This window comes from Venturia canescens, chromosome 10 (assembly GCF_019457755.1).
Source record: "Venturia canescens isolate UGA chromosome 10, ASM1945775v1, whole genome shotgun sequence".
Taxonomy (NCBI): Eukaryota; Metazoa; Arthropoda; class Insecta; order Hymenoptera; family Ichneumonidae; genus Venturia; species Venturia canescens.
Genome location: NC_057430.1, coordinates 16499110 through 16519699, shown reverse-complemented (window position 1 = coordinate 16519699; position 20590 = coordinate 16499110). Strand labels below are relative to the sequence as shown.

The following is a 20590-nucleotide window of genomic DNA, read 5'->3' as shown; positions in this document are numbered from 1 at the left end:
GCGCTGCGGGGCCCTCCGGGCCTCTCCGAAGGTAGCCACGCTATAATTTAGGCGTTTATGGCTCGCCAAGAACAAATAATAATTTAGTGGGCGTCTCGGCGTCTCTCGCCACCCCCTTCAGGCTCAATCTCTCCGTCCCTCTTGCTCTTCCTCTCGCAGCAGCCCTCTCACGTCTTCACGATCCTCGGACCGATCCCCGGCCCCTGTCCAATGCTCGTATAAATAACGAGTGGCGCCAGCCAAACTTCGCTCCACCGCGGGTGTGTGTTGCGTTATGGCGTTTCTCCAATACCTTAACACGACTTTATTCCCCCCTGCACCAATACCGCCGAGGAAGCATGCATGTCTTTGAGCCAGCTGTGAAAAAACCGTGCACGTTTCCTCCTTACTGCAACTTTTTTCAATCTTTTTAACCCATCGAATCATCATCATCACATTTACACACTCGCAAAGCAAGATTCGAGCCCAATTTTTTCGTGGCCTCGTTCCCTTCGACCGTCGACAGCTTATTTCCCCCTTAAAGCGAGAGCCGAATTTTCTCGAAATTTAGCCGCGTTCCAGCGATTCGAATCTCAAAAACTTTCATCCTTTCTGCACGCTTTTCCGTTCAAAATTAATATCCTTAACGTCCGCAGACTTCGCGAGCTGAATAAAGGTGTGAGAAACCACAATATTAAGCCCTCTCGCTCGAGAACCCGCGATACAAACAACCGGCAATCATTTTACACGTATACCGGGTGGCCCCTCCGCATAAGAGCGAACTTCTCGAGGAATAAAAATACTCGGACGCGATCGTCGCTGTGTACGCGCACATACACACGTCGTCGTAGGACGCATATAGATTTTTAATTAATCCGGAATGAAGGATACACAGGCCGCGATTACACGGTCTCATGGTTGGGCAACTCTGGGCGTGCTGCCTCTGGCAGATGGTCAAACACATACAACCCGCTCGCGTCCACGTACGTACACGAGTTTTGTACACTTGTGTTTATACCCGCCTATTAAAATTCTCTTCTGGACTGATTAATCGCTCGCTCTCCTCCACCGATGCATGATTATTCAAATATTATATTCCGTTAAGGGACTCTGCGACTGCAAGAAAAATCGACCGGAGAATTTCGTCTACAAAGGCTTTCTAGTTAACTTGCATCAGATTCTTACGTGTGGCGGAACAAATTCTTCGACGCTCATCCAACCAATTAATGAACTTGATGAACGCTGATGGCGAGCCACGGTTCCAGGCTCGTTCGCGTCGCGACTTCGATACACTGGGAAGTCCTCTGTTTTGTTGAGTGACTTTTATCAGGAGTCGAAATTCCAGAGGATTGTCCAGAATCGAGGGGAAAATTTCCAGTTTTGCTGGATCGCAGAAAGCATCGAATTTAACTTGGAAACGTTCGGAACTCGTCGATCGGATTTCGTCTGGAAAATTACGAAATTCCGATCTCGAGTGCGTCGTCGGAATTCCGCTCTTGGTCGTCGCAACCCTTTAATTTCCAGTGGTCTGACAGTTCCGCTATTGGCCCGTTACGAGTGCCTTAATATATTAGCGACTGCTGGCCTGATAAAGGGTCTCATATAAACGCGCGGCGTAACACTTAACAAGATTTCAATTTCCGTTGGCGTATGAGAATCGATTCGAAAGAAAAGTGGATGGAACGAGGAAGGGCATTGGGCACTTTTTGCTCGATTATTCGCAGATAAAGTATGCTCGAGATAGCCAAGTACGTAGTTTGTTCTCTAGCCGTTGTCTCGAGGGAACACGATTTCCGTGAATTCACCATGGAAAACAATAACGCGAGCTCATATACTCGAGTCTGCGCAGTCTGTTTCGTGCTCCTGGCATTAACGACCGGTAACTTAACCGTGTGTGAATTCGCGCAGGCCGAGAGAAAGGTAGAGAAATATAGAAAAAGAGGTGCAGTACTGCCACGTGTGTTTCGTAGCATTCGTCGTGGACGATGCCGTATAGCTACGTAATTGTAACGACTCCAAGGCGGATTCCAAGTCGTGGCCGTTCGTGCCACGTACGTGACACTCTGCTTCGCCGCACTAGTACATCGCCCCGCGAAAATCGTGCTGAAGAAATGTGCAAGAGAAAATAAAAAGAGAGCAGCCCGCGGGATGAGGAACTCTGAGGCTTCTCCGGTCTTGAGACACGTCGAGAGAGCTCGGCCCTCGACGTATCTGTGTACTATACATGGAAGACCTTTTTTATTCTTTTTTCTCAAAAACCTACGAGTTTTCGTAACTCCGGTCACGGAATATCCGTCTTATACCTGACCCACTAATTGCGGAGGACTGTGAAGCTCGTTAGTACTTGACCAAATCGTCCACGAGACGACAAGTGTGCAAGCTCGTGAAATAGCTGTTACGAAATTTGTAGCTACCTGCTCTCGCGACGAGCGGATCGCCCGTCGCTTTTCCTCGACTTTCCATTTTCCCAGGGCGTTCCTGGGAGCCTCTTTTTTCAGTCGATTATCGTTGGAGAGCATTTTCGACCTTGGATACGATGTAAAAAAACTTTTGAACATTCGCGCCCGCGAGAAATTCATCAACAATATCAAGTGTTTTCGTAATTGATAATTAATACCGTGCCGCTCCCGGGAGCGCCGTTAAAGTGAGCTCCTTGCATGCTCTTACGATTACTCATTCTCGCGTTAAACGACGCTGTCTAACACTCTCGTAACTCTCCGCCGGTGCTGAGCACCCTTTTTTCCCCAAGTTTCTTTGGCCCCGCTGACCGAGTTTAACAACGAGACAACTGTCCGCGAGCTGTCCACCCCGCGTTTACATTGAAGCGGAGCAGCTCGCGAGATTAAATCGTTTCTCGCATGCGCGAGGAGAGAGTCCCTTGGCTGTGTACGTACGCGGAGAGTCTCTTCTTTCGCACGTACAGCCTCGTCGCTTGAGACCATCTTCCGCAACAAAGAGACGCCGCGTGCTCGCGCGCTAACGTCTTAGCGGAAAGGGAAAGAGGCAAAAAACGTGTGTGTGGTAAGAAGAGTGAAAAGAAGAGTCCGCGGTGATGAGGTACGCACGAGCGAAAACACGAAAGCACGATGGGGGGAAAAAGAAAATAAAGAGAAAAACGAAGAGAAAAGTATCGCTGCTCGAGAGTCTCCCAAGAGAACGGGGACAAAAAATCGGCCGGGGCCAGGGGGGAAGAGGAAAGCAAAAAGTTTTGAAACGAAACGCGAAACGACGAGAGGGAAAACTGTCGTGACGAAAAGGCGCGAGGATCGGAGCCAAAGAGAAAGAGCGAGAGGGCAAAAGACTTTGAGAATTCCGCGCGTTCAACGATTGCGGAGCCACTCTCGCTGCGGGGGTCCACGACGCGACACGGAGAACTTTCGGTACGATAAAACAAAAAATATATATTCGAGGGGGAGCAGAGAAGGAGATTTGCGAGAGACAGATGAAGAAACGAAAGAAAACGGTAGAGAATCGCGAAAGCAGCGGAGAATAGAAAGAGAAACGTTTGAGAGGAGAAAGACGCGCGAGCGCGCGTTGCGGCTATCGGTTTCCCTATCAGCTTGCTCATCTCTCCTCGGGACCTCGTCGTTGGGCCCCTCTCGAACACACGCTCGCACACATGTCCGCTGCATCCTCTCCTTTTTACGAGTAGCACACGAGGCAGCAGAAAGAGAAAGAAAGGAAGAAAGAGCGAGAGAAACTAAAGCCGCATATAAACTGAAGGCCTTAACTGCTTTACGACGATCGTTTGTACCGATTTGTTCGACAAGAGTCCGCCGAGCGAGCGACCGGCCAGCCGAGAGAAGGGCGAAGGGCGAAAGAAACGCGCGCCCATTTCTTCTCTCTTCGCCCTCAACTTTTCGTTCCCTCTTTCCCCACTATTTACACACACCTTAGCATCCGTTTATTCGCTTCCTCATTTATAAAAGCCCTCAATTTCCTCGATTCGAGGTGCCAAAGTTACGACGATTATGTCTCGTCGCGTACTTCGACGAAGCTTCGATCTTCTAATTCGCAAACCCCGAATTTCGTCCCCCGAAAACTTGACGATTTATCCTTGTAGAAATCTGTGCCCGTGCGAGCCAAGTTCGCCTTTTTCACTTTTTCCCCAAAAATTCCCGGCAGATGGATCTTCCTTACGAAACCATTCGAAATCGTGATTCTTCGGCAAAATTTTTCGTCTACTCAATCCAAAGAGCAATGAATTCTTCGAACGTAAATTTATCATTTATCGTGAAAGAACATGAGTTTCTCTGGTAAACAATCGAATGTGTCGAGGCTCGAGATATGTGACGTAAAATATGTCGGATATAAAACGAGGCTGGTCTATCCTGCACACGCATCGAACGAGACAGTGCGAGCGGGGGGGTCAGAGGAGAGGAAATGGTGGAAGGTTACATCGAGAAGCAAATACGAGAGCTCGCGCACGGGGCGATAAAATAAATTAAGCCGCGATGCTACCGGGTTGCGGAATTCTTTACTCAGCCTCGTGGTCACCTCGTTTCTCTCTTTCTCGTTTCTCTCTGTTTCTCGATACTTAATGACGCGCCGTAAATAACGAGCAGGCTTCGATTTATCGGCAAAGTTGGCGCTCCGACGTGGAGAAACGATCGTCGATCTCTCGCGGGCGCAACGTCTTGGTCGCGTACTCTTCTGGCGGCTTTCGCTCTCCACTCGTTTATATATTATATCCTTCACTTCTAGAGCGCAACTATGTATATACGAGCGCTATCTTTGTACCGCATAAACCGCATTGTCCGCGCGGAGAGACGCTGATTTTAACGCTCTTGCTTTAAACTCCCGCGCCGCGCGGCTCCCGGACATAAAACTCGCGGCTGATGGGGGCTCGCTCGGGCCTTGTTTCATTCCCTCTTCCGCGTGCTCTATGCTCGTGTGTACCCTCGGCCAATAATCGCAACGAGATCGTCATACTGACTCGGCGAAAAACACGCTCTCGCGCGCCTCTCTCTATTCCCCGCTGGATTCCACAAATATGGAAATCAGAGGGACTCGGGACTTAAAAATCGTGACGTAAGGACGAATCGGAGAAAAGTTTGCACCGGGACAAAAACCCCAGCGCTTTATCAATCGCAAGCGATTATCAATTCGCTTGAAAACTTCGGCTACCGCGACACCGCGCGATCGGGAACGAAGAAACTGAACGAAAAACCGACGAGTTTCGTGGAAGCGATCTTTCTTTCACCTGCCAACGGCGCAACGCACCAGCCTGTACGAAACCTCAAGTTCTAAGACTCATCGAGCAGCCATGAGAAGCGTCTTATGTGTGTGGAATCCGTACGGGGTGTCCCGGAAGTGCGGCTCGACGAACGACGACGTTCGAATTCCCAACGCGACTCTCCTCAAACGTTTAGCTTCTCCGAAGAGCAACGTGCCCAATTTTTACCCATTTTTAATACTTTTTCCCATGCCTCGCGCGCGATAATTCTTCGATCCCCGTTTCTAGGAGTCTTCAGAAGATTTCTGTGTTTCAATCAACGTCCCCGAGCTTCCAGGAAGTTTCATCGGACCGCGAGCGATGCGATAATTATTTAAAAATCACTCGTAAAGCCCCGGCTCCTCGAGCAGGATATTGAGCACAAAGAAGTCGTTCAACAATGTAATCGGACAGGAGATTAAATTCTACTTTAATGACCGAATCAAATGAACCGTTTTCCAAGCTCCACCACGCTTTTATCGCTGCACTTATTAAATATTAAACTCGGAGGGAGATTATATTTACGATCGCACTTATAACAGAGACGCGCTTTTGAGAGGAGTGAGAATAATAATCGAGCTAATAAAGAAGGAGGAGTCGAAGGACGCTCGAGCGACCGCGACCGTTCGAGGCAATTGGGTCTATTTCAAAATTTCCTTTTTCATCGCGAGCAAGAGAGCGAGAACATATCTCGGATGAGTTTTTCGTCATATCGCGCCCTCCTAATCTGCGCGCGCCTCGAGCCATTAAAAGAAGAAGCGCGTGAGCTCTGGGAATGGAACGTTCGGTATGCAGAGAGAAAAAAGGGCGACGCTGGCACAGAGATCGAAAGGCAGGCGAAGGGAGAGCCTTATATGGCCGATCTTATGTGATGTCCCGGCGCCTCTCCGTTCCCCCGAGATCCTCGAGAACCGCTGCTGTAGCGAGCGCGCGCGTGCTCATAAAACTACGATACGACACGAAGCCGAAGAGCCCCGTTGAGCGGTTTATGATTTTCTAATAAGTGGAAGAAAATGAGACGGAGAAAAAAAGCCGGAAAAAACGACTTTTTTTCACGAGGAATTACGGCGCTCGGCCCGAAACGATCTTTTATTTTTCTCACACGTTTACACTGTCGGTATAATTATACGGTCGAGGCAATTGGCCCTTAGATAAGAGGCACGAAGAATAAAAACTCGCTGCGGGTGTTTTAACGAATTACGGAATTCTACGTCGCGAGCAAGGAAGCGGCCTTCTCCCATCGGCTTTCCTCATCCCCGTCGACGTCGATTCCTTCGACCGACGCGCTCCAACACCTGAGCCAAAGTTTCGTAAACGCTGTTTTCCATTTTTTTTCCTTTCCTCCTCATTCTTCTTCCTTTGCCGACTCGCAGACAGCGATACACCGGATAATCCGGCTTAAAGATCCTCGAGACTCCCCGAAGCGCATGATGAATACACTCGAGAAAAAGTAACGTTTCGCGGACACTGAGCCACGAGAGAGATCGTGCGAACGATCCCTCTAACGCTTCTGCCCATTATTCTACATCGAAATATGTAGAGCATCGACGAATGCACAGTAGGCAGATGCTCCGTACACTCCAAATCTTTTACTCCAAGTGTTAAATCCCGATCGATTGAAAATACCGCGGAGGAGGTCACTCACCGTCAAATCCGCGTCATTCGAACCACTCCAACTTTCTCCCGCCATCCGTAGAAACGATAAACTAGGAAAAATACTCTGCGCGCCTACTCTCGGAATAGGGACGAGCGTGAAAATTTCATTTTTATTACTAATTATGATCAACATCTCAAATTCCGAGAGCCATTGAGTCTCGCAACTGTCTTTTATTACTTTACGGTCTTCCCGAATACGAGAGCCTCCGTAATCCTATAAAATTCGAAAGTACAATAAACCCCGAGTGACGATTTCCGCCGAATCCACATTGAGACCCCAACATAAATACGTCAAAGAAGTCGAAAACGAACCTCCGAACTTGATTGTACTTCGCAACGTTTTCAAGTGCATTTACATTCCATCGAACCTCAAATTTTCCCGATCCCCCTCGAAGTCGCCTTTTACAATTCTCCATCCCAGTTCTTCGGAATCCCGAAAAAAAAGAAAGCAGGAAGAGTGTTTACTTTGATAGAACAAAACTGCGACGAAACCTTGAGCAAGCCCTTCGTACTCGATAATCTCGCGTGATTTACGATCTTTATCAGTTCTGACATTGACGAGCGTAACGTATTAATCGATAAATCGTTGTAGAGAGAATATTAATCAATGCCAAGTAGCTCGTAACAAGCGAATAAATGACTAGAAGCTTCCGTGTGCATGAGTATGGAGCGGTGAACGTCTGTGGCTGTGAAAAAGTGCGTTTGATTATGTTTCACGTGGTATATTGTACGTTGAGGCTCATTAGTAGAGCCTGCGGATAGTGCGGATTATAAATGGCATTATATCGACGGCTGTGAAAGCAAAACAACGATCTAATGGGTATGTTAATGTTGATCGGGGGGGTCTAGGCAGATGTTTCCTCAGATGAAATTTCGGGTTTCCGGTCTGGACGCCAAGGCGAAGTATATTCTTCTGCTGGACATCGTTGCGGCTGACGACTACAGATACAAGTTTCACAACAGGTAGAAAAGAAAAAGTTTCAGGGAGGATCTTCTCGTTTTTCTTTCCTCTCAGACTCTCAGTCGCAGAGGTTTGAGGATGAGAGGAAGTGGGAGAGCAAAGAGTGAAGAAGTCTCAGCAAACATGTACGATTTTGAGGGAAAATTTATCTCGGTTTTTCCATCTTTCCATGTATATAGTGGCGGGACACACAGTTCGTTTCGTACACAAGGCCGAGACGAATGTCGAGTTGATGGGTTATTGCTGTCCTTTGAATATGCGACTATGATTAAGTGGTTAAAGCGTTGATGAAAATGATCGAACGAGACACGAGGCTGTGAACGAAAGTAATGAACTAATCGGCTGTGTTTTGCCCTTGCTGTTGCAAATTGTTCGCAGACGCATGTTCCCCGCTTATAAAGTGAGGGTGTCCGGGTTAGACAGACAGGCTAGCTACATACTGCTCATGGACATCGCGGCAACGGACGATTACCGATATAAGTTTCACAACAGGTGATTATCCTGACGAATTTGGTTAAGCACACGTGAGGCAGGTGGGAGGAGGGGGCGGTGAGCTCTCGCCGTTCTCTCTTTCCGCCTCGATCCTTTTGCCATCTCTGAAATAAAAGTGTGGAGCGTGCGCTGCGAACAATTCCTCATACTCGTCGAAATAATTAATCATCTTTTGTCGATTCGGGTACGAAGCACACGAAAGTTTACGTCGCGGAGCGATCGGACCGCGAGAGGAGAGGAGAGACGAATTTCGAGGAGTCTCGATCCGCGGGGTCGGAAGAGGCTCGCGATTCTCCTCGCAGAATCCATTTGTTTAATCATTTTTCACAAAGACGATGAAAGACAGGGACTGCGTCGAGGGGGGGGAGCGAGGAGGATAACGCAAGCTCGTAAAATCTTTTTGTCGCGAATTCGTTTGCCCGAGCGCTCGTTCCGGTGGGCTCTCTCTCTCGCTCGGAAATACTTTGAGTCAACTCCTTCGGTTTGTCGCTGCCAGGACGCGAGGTGCCTCTCCTCTCGGTCGGCTCGTTATCTCCTCGCGATCATCCGAGGATCAATTATTTCGACTTGTATGGGGCATCGCAAGCCTTCACTCTTCGCTTGAAAAAACAAAAAAACAAAAAAAAAAAAACAAAAGAAACCAAAAAACAAAACAGAAGACGCCAAACTCCACGCGATCATACGGCCTCACTAAACTTGACAACGTTTTCTGTTCCATCGGCTCGTAGTAGGTGGATGGTCGCCGGTAAAGCGGACCCTGAAATGCCCAAAAGAATGTACATCCATCCGGACTCACCCAGCAGCGGCGAACAGTGGATGCAGAAAGTCGTCAGCTTTCACAAGCTCAAACTCACCAACAACATGAGCGACAAGCACGGCTATGTAAGTACTGTACGTAACGCAAAACCAAACAATCACTTACTACTTAGCTCTTAAGTCTTTGTCGTGTGTTTCTCATTTTCCTGGCTTTTTATGAAATATTAACAATATTTTAACCTTTAGAAATCTCGATCGATCGATACTTTCAATTTCTAAATGTTTGAATGGCCGCGCAGCAGTTGTCGCGTCGATGATATTTTCGTGGCTATTTTAACGTCAAAAGTTGCAGCTCGGTCCCGAGCTCGCGTGGCTTAAAAAGTCATTTCGTTTTGCTCCAACGGTCCGGACTCGAAGATCGTTAAAAGTGCTCGGTATTCAGTTTTGAAAAATGTCAGAAAACAGAAAAAAACGGACAACAGTGTAGATGAAAAAAGGCATTCGATCGAAGCGAGAGTGGACAGAAGTAGTAAAAATTGATGGAGCAGTCGCGGCGAGGATGACAGGAAGTAATTAAACGAGAGGAATTGCCGCGGCGGCTTGTATGCCTCCGACAAGGATATTGAGTGTACAAAAGCTGTACGAAGATATTCGCTTGGATCGGTCGCACTAAATGTTATTCCATGAAGGAGTATATTAGGATGCTCGTCGAGCTTGTGTTTTTTTTTTCCCTTATTTCCTTACTTTATTAGGCTCCTTGAGAAGAATGGTGTGTGTGTGTGTGTGTGTGTTTTGTTGTTGATTTTTTAGGCCCCGAGTGTTCTCGGTTAAGGGGTCTTTCTATCGCCATCAGGAGACGTCTGTGCCCGAGTCTCGATTCACTCGCTCGCAGAGTCGGCGGAATAACCCACCCCCATTGCGCGATATGCCGGGATCCACGTCAACCCCGCGAGAGATTTTGAGCTCCGGTACAAACCTCCCTGCTCACGGTTAACCCTCTGCCTCGCTCTTGCTCTTTCTCTCGGGGGGCTCTCTTTCTCTTCTGGGTCCCCGCGAATCCCTTTTGCGGCCCGGTCGGCGTCCTTTGATGGATCCTGCACCGCTGGCTCGTGAAATCTAGTCCTCCTTTGCTTCAGCCTCGATGTCAATGGCTGGCTGCTGCTGCTGCTGCTGCTTGGTGGCTGTTGTGGAACGGTATGTGTGCGTGGCAGCAGCTCGACCTTTGTCAGGCCACTCTCTTTTTCTTAGGTTCTATACGAATACAAGCGCGCACTAGCGGGCGCGGTCCCAGAGCCCTGGCTTGAGTTCCCTTTGGCCCAGTAGCTTCAACTCACAAGAGTTACCTGCTCTCTCTCGCTCCCACGCGCATCGGCTCCTTCCTCGTTCCCTTTTCGTCTTCCTCGACGATTATTCCCTCGGCCACAGAAGAGGTTCCGTTGTGGTCGCCTCGTCGTCTCGTGCTCTATTTTTCCCTGCCATTCCTCTCTCGAAACTCCCTTGCGCATTTCCCTTTTAGCTGTACTAGCTCGCAGCCACTTCCCTTTCTCTCTTTCTCCTTCTTCCTCATGCGGCCTCCTCTTTATTGAAAACCTCGCCCGACTCGTGGCTCACTTTGCAAACGATAATGTCGACGCTCACATTTCGAACGATCAGCCTCCTCCCGAACGCGAAATGCCCGTCGAGACAAGCAAGAGCAGTCTTCTTCGATCCGCACGAGCTCCTCGCCCCCTCCCGATCCCGTATTCAAGGGCCTCCTCTCCAATAAACTAACCTACATGCACACCGTCGAAAAATCTTTCGCCTCTTGGCCCCTTATTCGTACCTCGATCGAGGCTGCTCACGAGCCCAGAAAATGTCCAACGAGTGCCTCGACAAAAACCCTTCTGCCGGCTAATCGACGCGTTTGCCCGAGACACGTTTCTCCGCTTTTTTTCTTCACCTGGCCTCCTCCTCTCCTTCTCTCCCGTCTCTATGTTTTTTCGGCGACCATGAACCTACTTTCAGAAAGGTAATACATCCACGGGGAAGATCGTATTAGGGAGGCTCACTGGCGCAATGGATCCATTCATGAGCAAAGACTCTCTTTATTATCTCGCATCGGTGCTTATCCCTCTGAGATCTTGCTTGCTCTCTCTCTCTCTCTCTCTTCTCAAGTTCAAGTCTCAACCGCAACTCTATCTCCCGATGATCTTAACCCGGAGAGATTAAATCTTGCCGAAAATGAATGAAGAATCATGGAAAACTCGAGTACTCGAGTCAAGACGGGCTTTCATGATCGCTCTTCCCTAGGGCGACATCCTCGCTCGGATTCCTGGTAGAAAATCCCTCAAATGCGCACTCGGCTGCAGTCATTGCACAATCGGAGGATCGGTGTAAACGATTTTGTATCTTTTCCCGTCGCGGTAATTGATTCCTGTTAGCTTCCTCGAGAGAGTTGCTTCTTTTTTTTTTTCCTTTTTTTTTTTTTTTTTCATTCGACGTGCCACGATCCGACGCTGAAGCTACGCTATACACAACGAGAGACGAGAGGCAAATTGCTCGATAGGTGAAACTATAGAGCCCGAGCTAGCGAGGTCGATAATTCCGCGTTAAACTTGTCCGAGGAAAGCTTGGGAAGCGCACTCGGCTTGCAGCAGGTTGGTAAACACACTCGAGGTACAAACACGGAGATCGAGGATGGGTCGAGGACGACAAACACACTCGCGCCCATTCTCAAACTTGGAATGTGAAAGAGGTAAAAAGTGGCGTGGAGGACGAGCGAACGGGAAGGAGAAGTGTAGCGTAGGCTCGGGGGCCGCAGAGTGCAGTTTCGAGGGTAGTTCAACTTGGAGGTTGGCTCGGGGAATCGTGCCTCGTGCCCGTCCAACGGACGACCGACCGGGATATAGTAACGAGCAAATACCGAAGGAAGAAGAATGCCGCGCGTCGAGAAAGAGATGAAAAAATAAAAGGAAGGCAAAAAAACAAGTACAGCTGCTCCCCTTTGGAAAAAGGTCACCTACGAGAAAAAGCCTCCCCTTCGCCCCCCACCCTTCCTGCCCTTCGCTCTATTTTTCTTTCCCTCGTGCCCCTCTCCGCCTCCCCCGCTTCCCTACAGCATCGCCAATTCGAACTGGAGCTCCTCGAATGTGAGAATAACGCGCACACGAGAGCGGGCCTCGGCTTCCTCGATCCTCGTACGACGGCGAGACCGCCGAGGCGCCACTTTCGTTGCACCCTCAAACATCGGACTCTTCGTCCCTCCGTCGTTTCTCTCTCTCTCTCTCGTTCTCTGTTTATTTTCTTCCCTCTTCATCGATTTCCTCTCAGCAAGAAATTCCTCGACGTTTCATCCATTTTGCTGCTAATTCTTGGGGGAATTTCTAAATAGTATTGACCCGCCGCGTCCCTTTTTGTCGTAAGACAAACCACCACTTGAGTCGACTCGGCCTGGATTACATCTCCAAAAAACATCCCCTCCGGGGCAAACCCCGACTAAACTTGGGCAAATATCGCTCCGAGAGCCACCCGAAACCGGCCCCTTTTTCGCTTCCTGCGGCCCATTTTCTTACACCAACGCGTCTCTCCTTTATTAACGCACTCCGGGAATCCCCTGCTCGAGGGATAAATTCACCAGGAAAAACTTTCGAGCGAACCTCAAGCTCGCATCTCAATTATGAAATCCATTGAAAAATCTCGCACAGGCTCGTCCCCAACAAATTTTCCCTCCGCTCCCAATCGAGCCTGACTCTCCATCGGTCGTGCGGCTGAAAAAAATGGTAAACCGCACTCGATAAATGGAAAGCGTTCGCCGGAGCACCCGAGCGAGACGTCAAACACGGAATTACCACTCTCTAAACTCGTCCGCCGAAAAAAGAATAGAAACGAGGTGAAAAAGGCGTTTTATAGGCTTGATTCTGGATGTGCGTCGCGGAGGGTCCATTTTGCCCGAAGACTTCCGGCTGCGAACGAGATTCACACGTTTTACGATCGTTTCCAGTCTCGGCAAGGACTTTTCCTTCTTTCCTTTTTGTTTAATCCCTCTGGCCGACGTGTGTACGCGTTACAGAGTGGCTGTATGAGCAAAAATTATGTATAATATAATAATATACGTCTCGGAACGGACAGCATCGACGTTTAGAGATAATCGCGAGTTTGCTTCGTGCACGTACCAACGTACACGTTAATGCGGACTTGTGTCGGGGACTAACGAGTTTTCGCCGCTGCTCCCGATCCCGAGTATCCTCGATTATCATCTCTCTTTCGCGCTACCTCGCGTGAGGGCGTCGCACACGTGAGCGTGTGTGATGGCCTAACACATCCGAGTCACTTTGTCCATATTCATCTCGCTATCCCTCTCTCTCTCTCTCTCTCTCTCTCTCTCTCTCTCTCTCTCTCCATTTTTATCATACGTGTCTGCCTTTACGTACGTGCGTGAATATTACACGGAAGAGTATCATGGCGTGGTCGTCGCGCACGCTATATTATGCTTCGGGATTAAAAGCTCGATTAACGATGAGCTCCCTATCAAGACATCATCGTGTCCGACATCCTAGCGAACGGGAAACCAGCCTTTCTATACCGACAGGGAAGCCTGCTTCACATTGCTACTCATAACGAGTACGGGCCCCGAGAAAAAGGTGCGAAAGAGATAACCTCGTCTACCTTTACGCAACTTGTACTTCATGCTCGAGAATATGAGGAGTGTTAACAACTTTGTTGCCGTTTAAACCCTGCTTCTGAAGGTCTCTTACGACGGGAGGCTTCACAGGCTTTAAAATTCTCTAGAAATCGTGGAATTTATGATTTTTTGTGATTTTTCGAGAAAGTAGACTTCGCACGGGGACGAAATGATTCCGAAAAATAAATACTGGAAAATCGTTGATTTTTGGGAGTTGATCATTTTGGTGAGTTGATCCTTTGAAATTGCGATTGGAGCACACGGTCGATGTTGCTTTTTAAGTTTTGGGAGATCCTCAGGGTCGAATAGACGCGCAACTCGAGATAGAAATGATGGTTTTTGTAGTTAGAAGTAACTTTGGTAGATCTCTGCTAGACTCCCAGTCCCACATTATTAAAAATGAACGTTTGGTGTCCTCTAATAGCGAAAATTTGGAGCTGCAGCTATTTGGATATCGATACAAAGAAATAGCTTCGAATGAATATTTTTCTGGGACATTTCCGATGCTGAAACATCGCCGTTTTGGTTCGAAGTATTCGCTCGATTCTCGCTGCTTCCGAGCTTTTTTACTACCAACATTTTGAAGGGCGAAAATGCTTAACGATCCTGACACTGTTGGCACATTAATTCTGTAAATAAAAAAATATAAATCTGTAAATATTCGGTCTGAAGCTTTCTCCATGCCGCTTGAACGAGTCGAACGATTTGAAAATTTGTACCGAGCGATCAAATCGAACGAACCTCAGCTAGACGCAAAACCCCCCCGAGGAATCGCTACGAACGAATTGAATTGGTATTCCCAAACGGTGTAAAAGGCTGTAGACTAGAAATTGAGCTTGGGATGAAAATTTATTTCGAAAAGATCCATCGGACTCGAAAGTTCACACGACCGTTCGCGAGAAGTGATTCGACGCACCGAAACGCCACGATTTTCAAGGAAAGTAATGAACCTCGTAACGGAATTTAACGTCATAATCATACTTCAGCGGACTTGTGAACGAGAAATATAAAAACGTGACTTTTCTCACAATTTTTCTCACTCCCCGATCGAAATAAGAGACTCTCTTCATGGATTTATCGTAGCCCATATATAAATGAATCGTTTCCCCGAAACTGGTGACTCTCACAACAAAGTCCGACGTGCATAAAATCCGAGACAGTCGAAAGCTTTTATAAGCTAATCGCGTGCGCGAGTTGAGAGGAGATTGAGATAGTGTTTGAGCGGGTACGACGATTTCTGTCGAGCGGTTATCATCTCGAGAAGGAGCGCCCGAGAAATCGGAAATTTGACGGTATTTAGCGTGAGATAATTTACGAAGGAGAATCCTTTCATAAATCATATCGCTCGAGGTAAGAAAAAAAGCAATCTCGGGGCCCCGGGGGAGAAAAAAGCAGGATGAAATGCTGAAATAAATAAGAAAAAATAAAACGTTCCTTTCCGCGCGTGTTTGTCGCGTCCCCGAGACGTCGAAATCGCATCCCGCGAAACCAGAATCATCGCGCTCTTCAGCGATACGTTGACGGTTCTTTGATCCCCGGGAAGATCGCCGACGCGAGATCTCCCTTCTCACCGCCGTGTATCATATTTTATTTATTTCAACCGGTATATTCACTCGCGCGCTTGCGTGTGTACGTGCGAATGGTGGACGCGTTGCTGCGACGGTGCGAGTAAACTCTCCCAGAAATATATTTCATCGGCTAATTAATCGCAGCCTTCCTTCTCCGTCGTTCCGTCCCTTTCTCTCTTTCGTTTATCTCCGAGACGCGGAAGATTTCGGGAGGGACACAGACGACCACGTGCTCGCGCGCACTTCTTGCCTCAAACTTCTAATTGAATGATCAAAAGCGCCGAATTCCTCGACTCCCGGAGACGCGGACGCGGGGAGAATTCGCATTTTTCGAACAATAAATATGCCTCGTTAACGCGAGCCGTGTCCGTCCTCGTCCTCTGCCGTTTGCACTCTGATCAATGATCGATGATTCCCGGAGGAGGAAGCAGCGCGGAAAAAAGACCTGCCCAAACTATTTTCGTTCGCTCGCCGATTTTATTAGCTCCGCAAGTCGCGTTTTATGGCGCCACAAATTTTATTGGGCTTTAATAAATTGTAGCGTCGTTGAGAATCGCTCGGACACATTTTTTCCCGAGGCGGTGCGCGGGCTCCTCGAAAAAAAATCGATACAAAAGCGCCTCGATTTCCCTGCTCCATTGGATCCTCGCAACCGAACCCACTCGACTCGATCAACGTGATGTTGATTCGCTGCTCTCCATCCCCCTGAATCAATGTGGCGACGTGATTTTTTATTCCATTTGTATGATGAGTCCATTAAGGAAAAAAGCTGTGGAAACCCCGACGAGGATTTGCCCATTCTGTAATTCGAGTGTACGCGACACCACGAGAGCGAGGGAGCTCGTCGCGCAAGATCGTGGAAAGAGCGAGACAGGGATGAAAACGTGAACAAATGGCCAGGGGAGGGAGAGAAAGAGAAGGAGCCCGTAGAAACGTTAGAAGATCATGGGAAAAGCCTCTTTTGGGGTTTGGCCCTTGGGCTGTTATACCACGCGCTCGTCGCTCTATATATATTTATTTATAGGGGTTGATAGAGGGGATTGGGCAGGAGAACTTGTCCTACGACTGCTTACCTAACTGCGCTCGCCTTAATAGAATCGAACAGCCGTCGTCGTACACGTACGTAAGGCGATCCCGGACGATCTATCTTTCACTCCTGAACGGTCCAATTGAGATCCTCCTCCCTCTTTTGTGCCTCCGCGCATCGCCCTGTACATGCTTGATCCGACGACTCCCTCGAACATTTATAAACAGCCCCTGTACGAGGCTCTCGCCATATCGCGTGTGCGTTCTGCAACATGAAAAAAAAACCCACACACACGCACACTAAATAAAAGCGAAACGTGTATACAAGCGTTGCTTCGATGTGTACACAAGTTCGAGGGATGGCGAACGTCTTTCACCCCGAAAGTAATGGATTCCTGCTCGGTTGCTCACCAACCGCGCACTCGATCTCAATAAGTGATGGCGGAATTTCCCTCCTCGCAGAGTTTTTTTTTGCAGATTCTTACTTCGGGTTAGAATCCGTTGGGGAACGGGAATGGATCGAGGGGGAAACTGTTTTTCGTGCTTTTGGGCGCGGAGAATTATGAAGCGAATGCGGAAGAACAACAGGCTGGCTCGTCTCGGCGATTTCCGCTCGACTATCAGTCGGTGAGAATTATCAAAACTGCAAATTGCTAACGGACGAATTCACGTTCAAGTCCCTTGAGGCGAGTAGCGAACGGAAAAATTGGGCGCACGAGAATAATTTCTTTCCTCTCGTCCGTCGCAGCCTCCCGGCCCTCGAGCCACTCGATTTCCGCGAATGTCGAAATAGCCAGATTGGATCATGCTACCGTCGAACGGAACGAAAAATTGAAAATTCCCATGAAACCCCATCAACTCGCGCTCGCTTCTCTCGAATAGTTTCAAAAGCAAAATCCGAGTCCGGAATTCTCCCGAAGCTCCACACGCCGAGATGCTTCATGAACGTATATGAAGAAACTCAACGTTCGTAACGATTCCCAAAAACCCCACAGCAGAGTCAGTCAAAACACGAGAAAAACATTCGTTCGCTGCTTTCCACGATCCATCAGAACCCAACGAACAATCATCGAATCCCCAGACAAATCCCCAAAATCTCAAAAATCCAATCCTTCCAAACGCAATTTAATCACCAACCGATCAAAGTCACGAGAACGAGCATAAAAACGACAAGAAATCATTAAAAATTGATGATTTTAATCCCCTTACGCGGAGCCGCCGTGCATGATTTCCTCATGAATATCAACCCTCGTGAGGGTAGCGTATGAAAAAAGAGAAAAATCACGACGACATTATCGCGCGCGCGCGCGCGCGGGTTTCTCGGTTCACGACGTGCTCGTTCGTCGTAGCCGTCGACGACACGACGCGGTTATACGAGCCATGTACACACCGCGAGCTCGATAAGGTGTGCAGAGGGGCTGGCGGGGAGTACGTAGCAGGCGCGCACGTTGACGTGGGTCTCCATTTCTCTTTTGGCATTAAAAAAAGCGGGAAAAAAGGGGTGAAGAGCCGAGCAACGACAAGAGCCGCGATAAATATAAAAATATACAAGTGTGAAAGGAAGCGCTGGTGAAACACAGACAGGAAAGGTGAACACACGTGCTCTCGGGCGTGTGAGGCTAAGGACAGAGGGAGAGACGTTGCCCGCTGTCGCGAAGCGAGTTATCGAAGATGGAAAATCCAGGGAAAAGTGAGAAGGGCGTATCCGGGGTGTTTCTCGTGCTCAATTGCGCCGGGATGCGAGCCCCTTTCGTTTTTACTACTTCACACAGATGCGTGAGTGTGCACGGCTCAACTCTCGGTGTATATCTATACCGTTCATCACTCTCGATATTGAATATATACGTGTATGCATCGAAGGGGAAGCTCAGCCGAAGGGCGTTTCTGGAGGCGGTCGTCTCTCCCCCACTGCTTGCCGTACAAAATGCGCATAAAGTGGTGGAGCTCTGGAGATATAGAGCTAATACCGTCCACCATAGATACATGTATATTTCGACGTACATTCAATTCACAAATATATAAGTACAGATATATTTGGGTATGGAGGTTTTTATACTAGATGTGGGGAAACGGAGGAAGGAGATGTACGAAGAAGGGAGAGAGAGAGAAGTATGAACGTCGCTGGCCACGTTGGTGGGGATGATTATGCATTCGGTCGCGTTCTCGCGACACACAGCACAAGACGAGACGGCGAGGACGCTGCGGTGGTGCTGAGCTCTCGTTATTTCTTGATGAAAAAAATAAATCTTGTGACCAAGTTTCGTGTGCGTTGCTCTCCGGACTTTTTCTCTGGTTTTTTGTTTTTTGTTTTTTTTTATCTTTTTCTGCTCGGTATACGCTCCTTCAGGTTCTCTTTTTTATTTATTTTTCTCAGCGTCGTCGTAGGCGCGGTGAAATCGGACTCCCCTGCAGGGCCAACTCGCCGATCTTATTTTTATTCGTTCGTTCCCTCCCCTCCTTCCTCCACTCTTTTTCACTTTCTTCGTTCCTTCGTGCTCCTTCATTTCCGAGGGTTTTGTTCTCCTTGTTCATTATTTTGAAATAGTTTTCACTATTTCTCGAGCAGTCCGGTCAAGTTTCTTGGACCAACATCCGTGTCTGCAGTCCTCCAGGAACGGAGGGAACTCGAATCGACGAGTTTTCTGCTTCCACTTTTCATAAAAAACGATTATCTCGCCTCAGATTCGAACTCGACTACGGGATCTCCGAACAAATAAGTGGCATTTCGTTTGGGAACGCGCGAGGGAAAAAGAGCAAGGGCCGTCGAAAGAAGTGTCGAAGCCTGAAAACCCGCTTAAAAGAGAGCACGGTCCGAACGAACTTCCATCGAAAGAAAAACTCTGCGCGATTATCGACGATTCTGGAATAATCGCTGGCACTCGCGAGCCGTCAGAGGATCGGTGAACAGACAATTTCGATAACGGATAAAGCAGCGTTCGGGGGATGAAAAAAATTGCTTCTCCCTAATGCAGCCGCAGCCGCCACAGCGGCTCGGCATTTCGACCTGCGCTTTTCGCGCCTCTTTCTCCCCCTCGGCGTGTTTCTCTCGTTGTGTGTGTGTGCTCTGCACGGCGAACTGCTCCGGAGCCGGCAACATGGCGGTGTGATGTTGTCGGTGGGTAAATATTAATTAGCCGGCGCGTTCATTTCGTTTCTGCAAGCTCCGATGCTACCCCTTTGCACACACGCGCGCTCGAAACACGTGCGAACATGTTTATATGCACAAACACACCGGAGCCTGTAGAGAAGTTTGTTTTCTACCGACGCAGCGTGCGCGGCAAAAGCTCCGAAAGCCCGAGCCGCCACCCCCATCGGCCCGTTGGTTTGCCTTTCGCGTTTGGTAACTGTGCCAGAGCGACGGCGGAGCACGTCGCTCCAAACGGCGTTAACGCGAATAAACACATTTCCCCGAGTCCAGTCACACCTTCGAGGATTTCAGGGGCGAGAAAACCCACCCGCACACACCCCCAACCCACTTTTCGTATACCTTTGTACACCCACAACGCTCTACCACACTCACGAATAATTCAATACCCCGCCATACCGGCCCTCCCGAAACTACGTGTTTTTGTACATATGGCCGAACCAGACCGCTCGATATACGCGATCGCACGCCACCATTTTTTTTCTCTCGCCTCCTCCTGCCCAAGCCACCCCTCACTGGCCTGCTTTTGGGTTCTTTTTTTTCATCCAAAGGGCTAGAGTTTCGTTCGATCGATTGTTGGCTCTTGATCGAGCAGCGGAGGAATCGAACGAGCTGGAAATTGCGGCCAACTTTTTGGTCAATCATCGCCCTCCTTCCGGCTCGTTTCGTCTCATCGTTTGCACCTACTTTGGACGAAAATTATCGCGTCGAGGTTTTTTATCGATGGAATAATATCAACCGCGTACTCAGCGAGCCTCGGAAGGTGTGCGTGGACAACGAACGTCGACGCAGGAATGCCTACCGCATCGACGAACACGTAAATGTATAAATGCAGAAGTATAAATGGGCGAAAACACGCGCTCTCCCCTCGACCATTCACGGCTCCGTTAACGTGTTTTAACGATCGTTCGTCTCGCTGTAAATCAGCCAGGGCTCGACCTTTTTACAAACTGAGAATGAAAACTCTCGTCTAAATTTTCAACTACTCGATCCTACTCCGAATGAGCATTGAAGAATCGATACAAAATAAGCGAAGTATAAAAAGTCCTCGGAACAAACTTTGAAACGGAAAAATTCCATTTTCTATAATTCTAAAAAATCTAAGAGATTGAAAGAAAAATTGAACAAAATA

The 20590-nt window shown here is 48.5% G+C and overlaps 1 protein-coding gene across 5 annotated transcripts in view; it reads left to right on the top strand.

Annotated features, from left to right (window-relative positions):
* The window catches only part of LOC122417176 (T-box transcription factor bifid), a 79087-nt gene that overhangs the window by 23979 nt on the left and 34518 nt on the right, over positions 1–20590 (top strand). For 2 of the 5 annotated variants that reach the window (XM_043430495.1, XM_043430492.1), the window contains exons 3-4: positions 7700–7813; positions 9032–9194. In XM_043430495.1, the coding sequence (XP_043286430.1) occupies positions 7700–7813; positions 9032–9194 (277 nt within the window). Of the gene's footprint in view, positions 1–7699; positions 7814–8189; positions 8304–9031; positions 9195–20590 lie in introns of all 5 variants that reach the window. The other 3 variants (XM_043430497.1, XM_043430493.1, XM_043430496.1) reach the window with 3 other exon arrangements.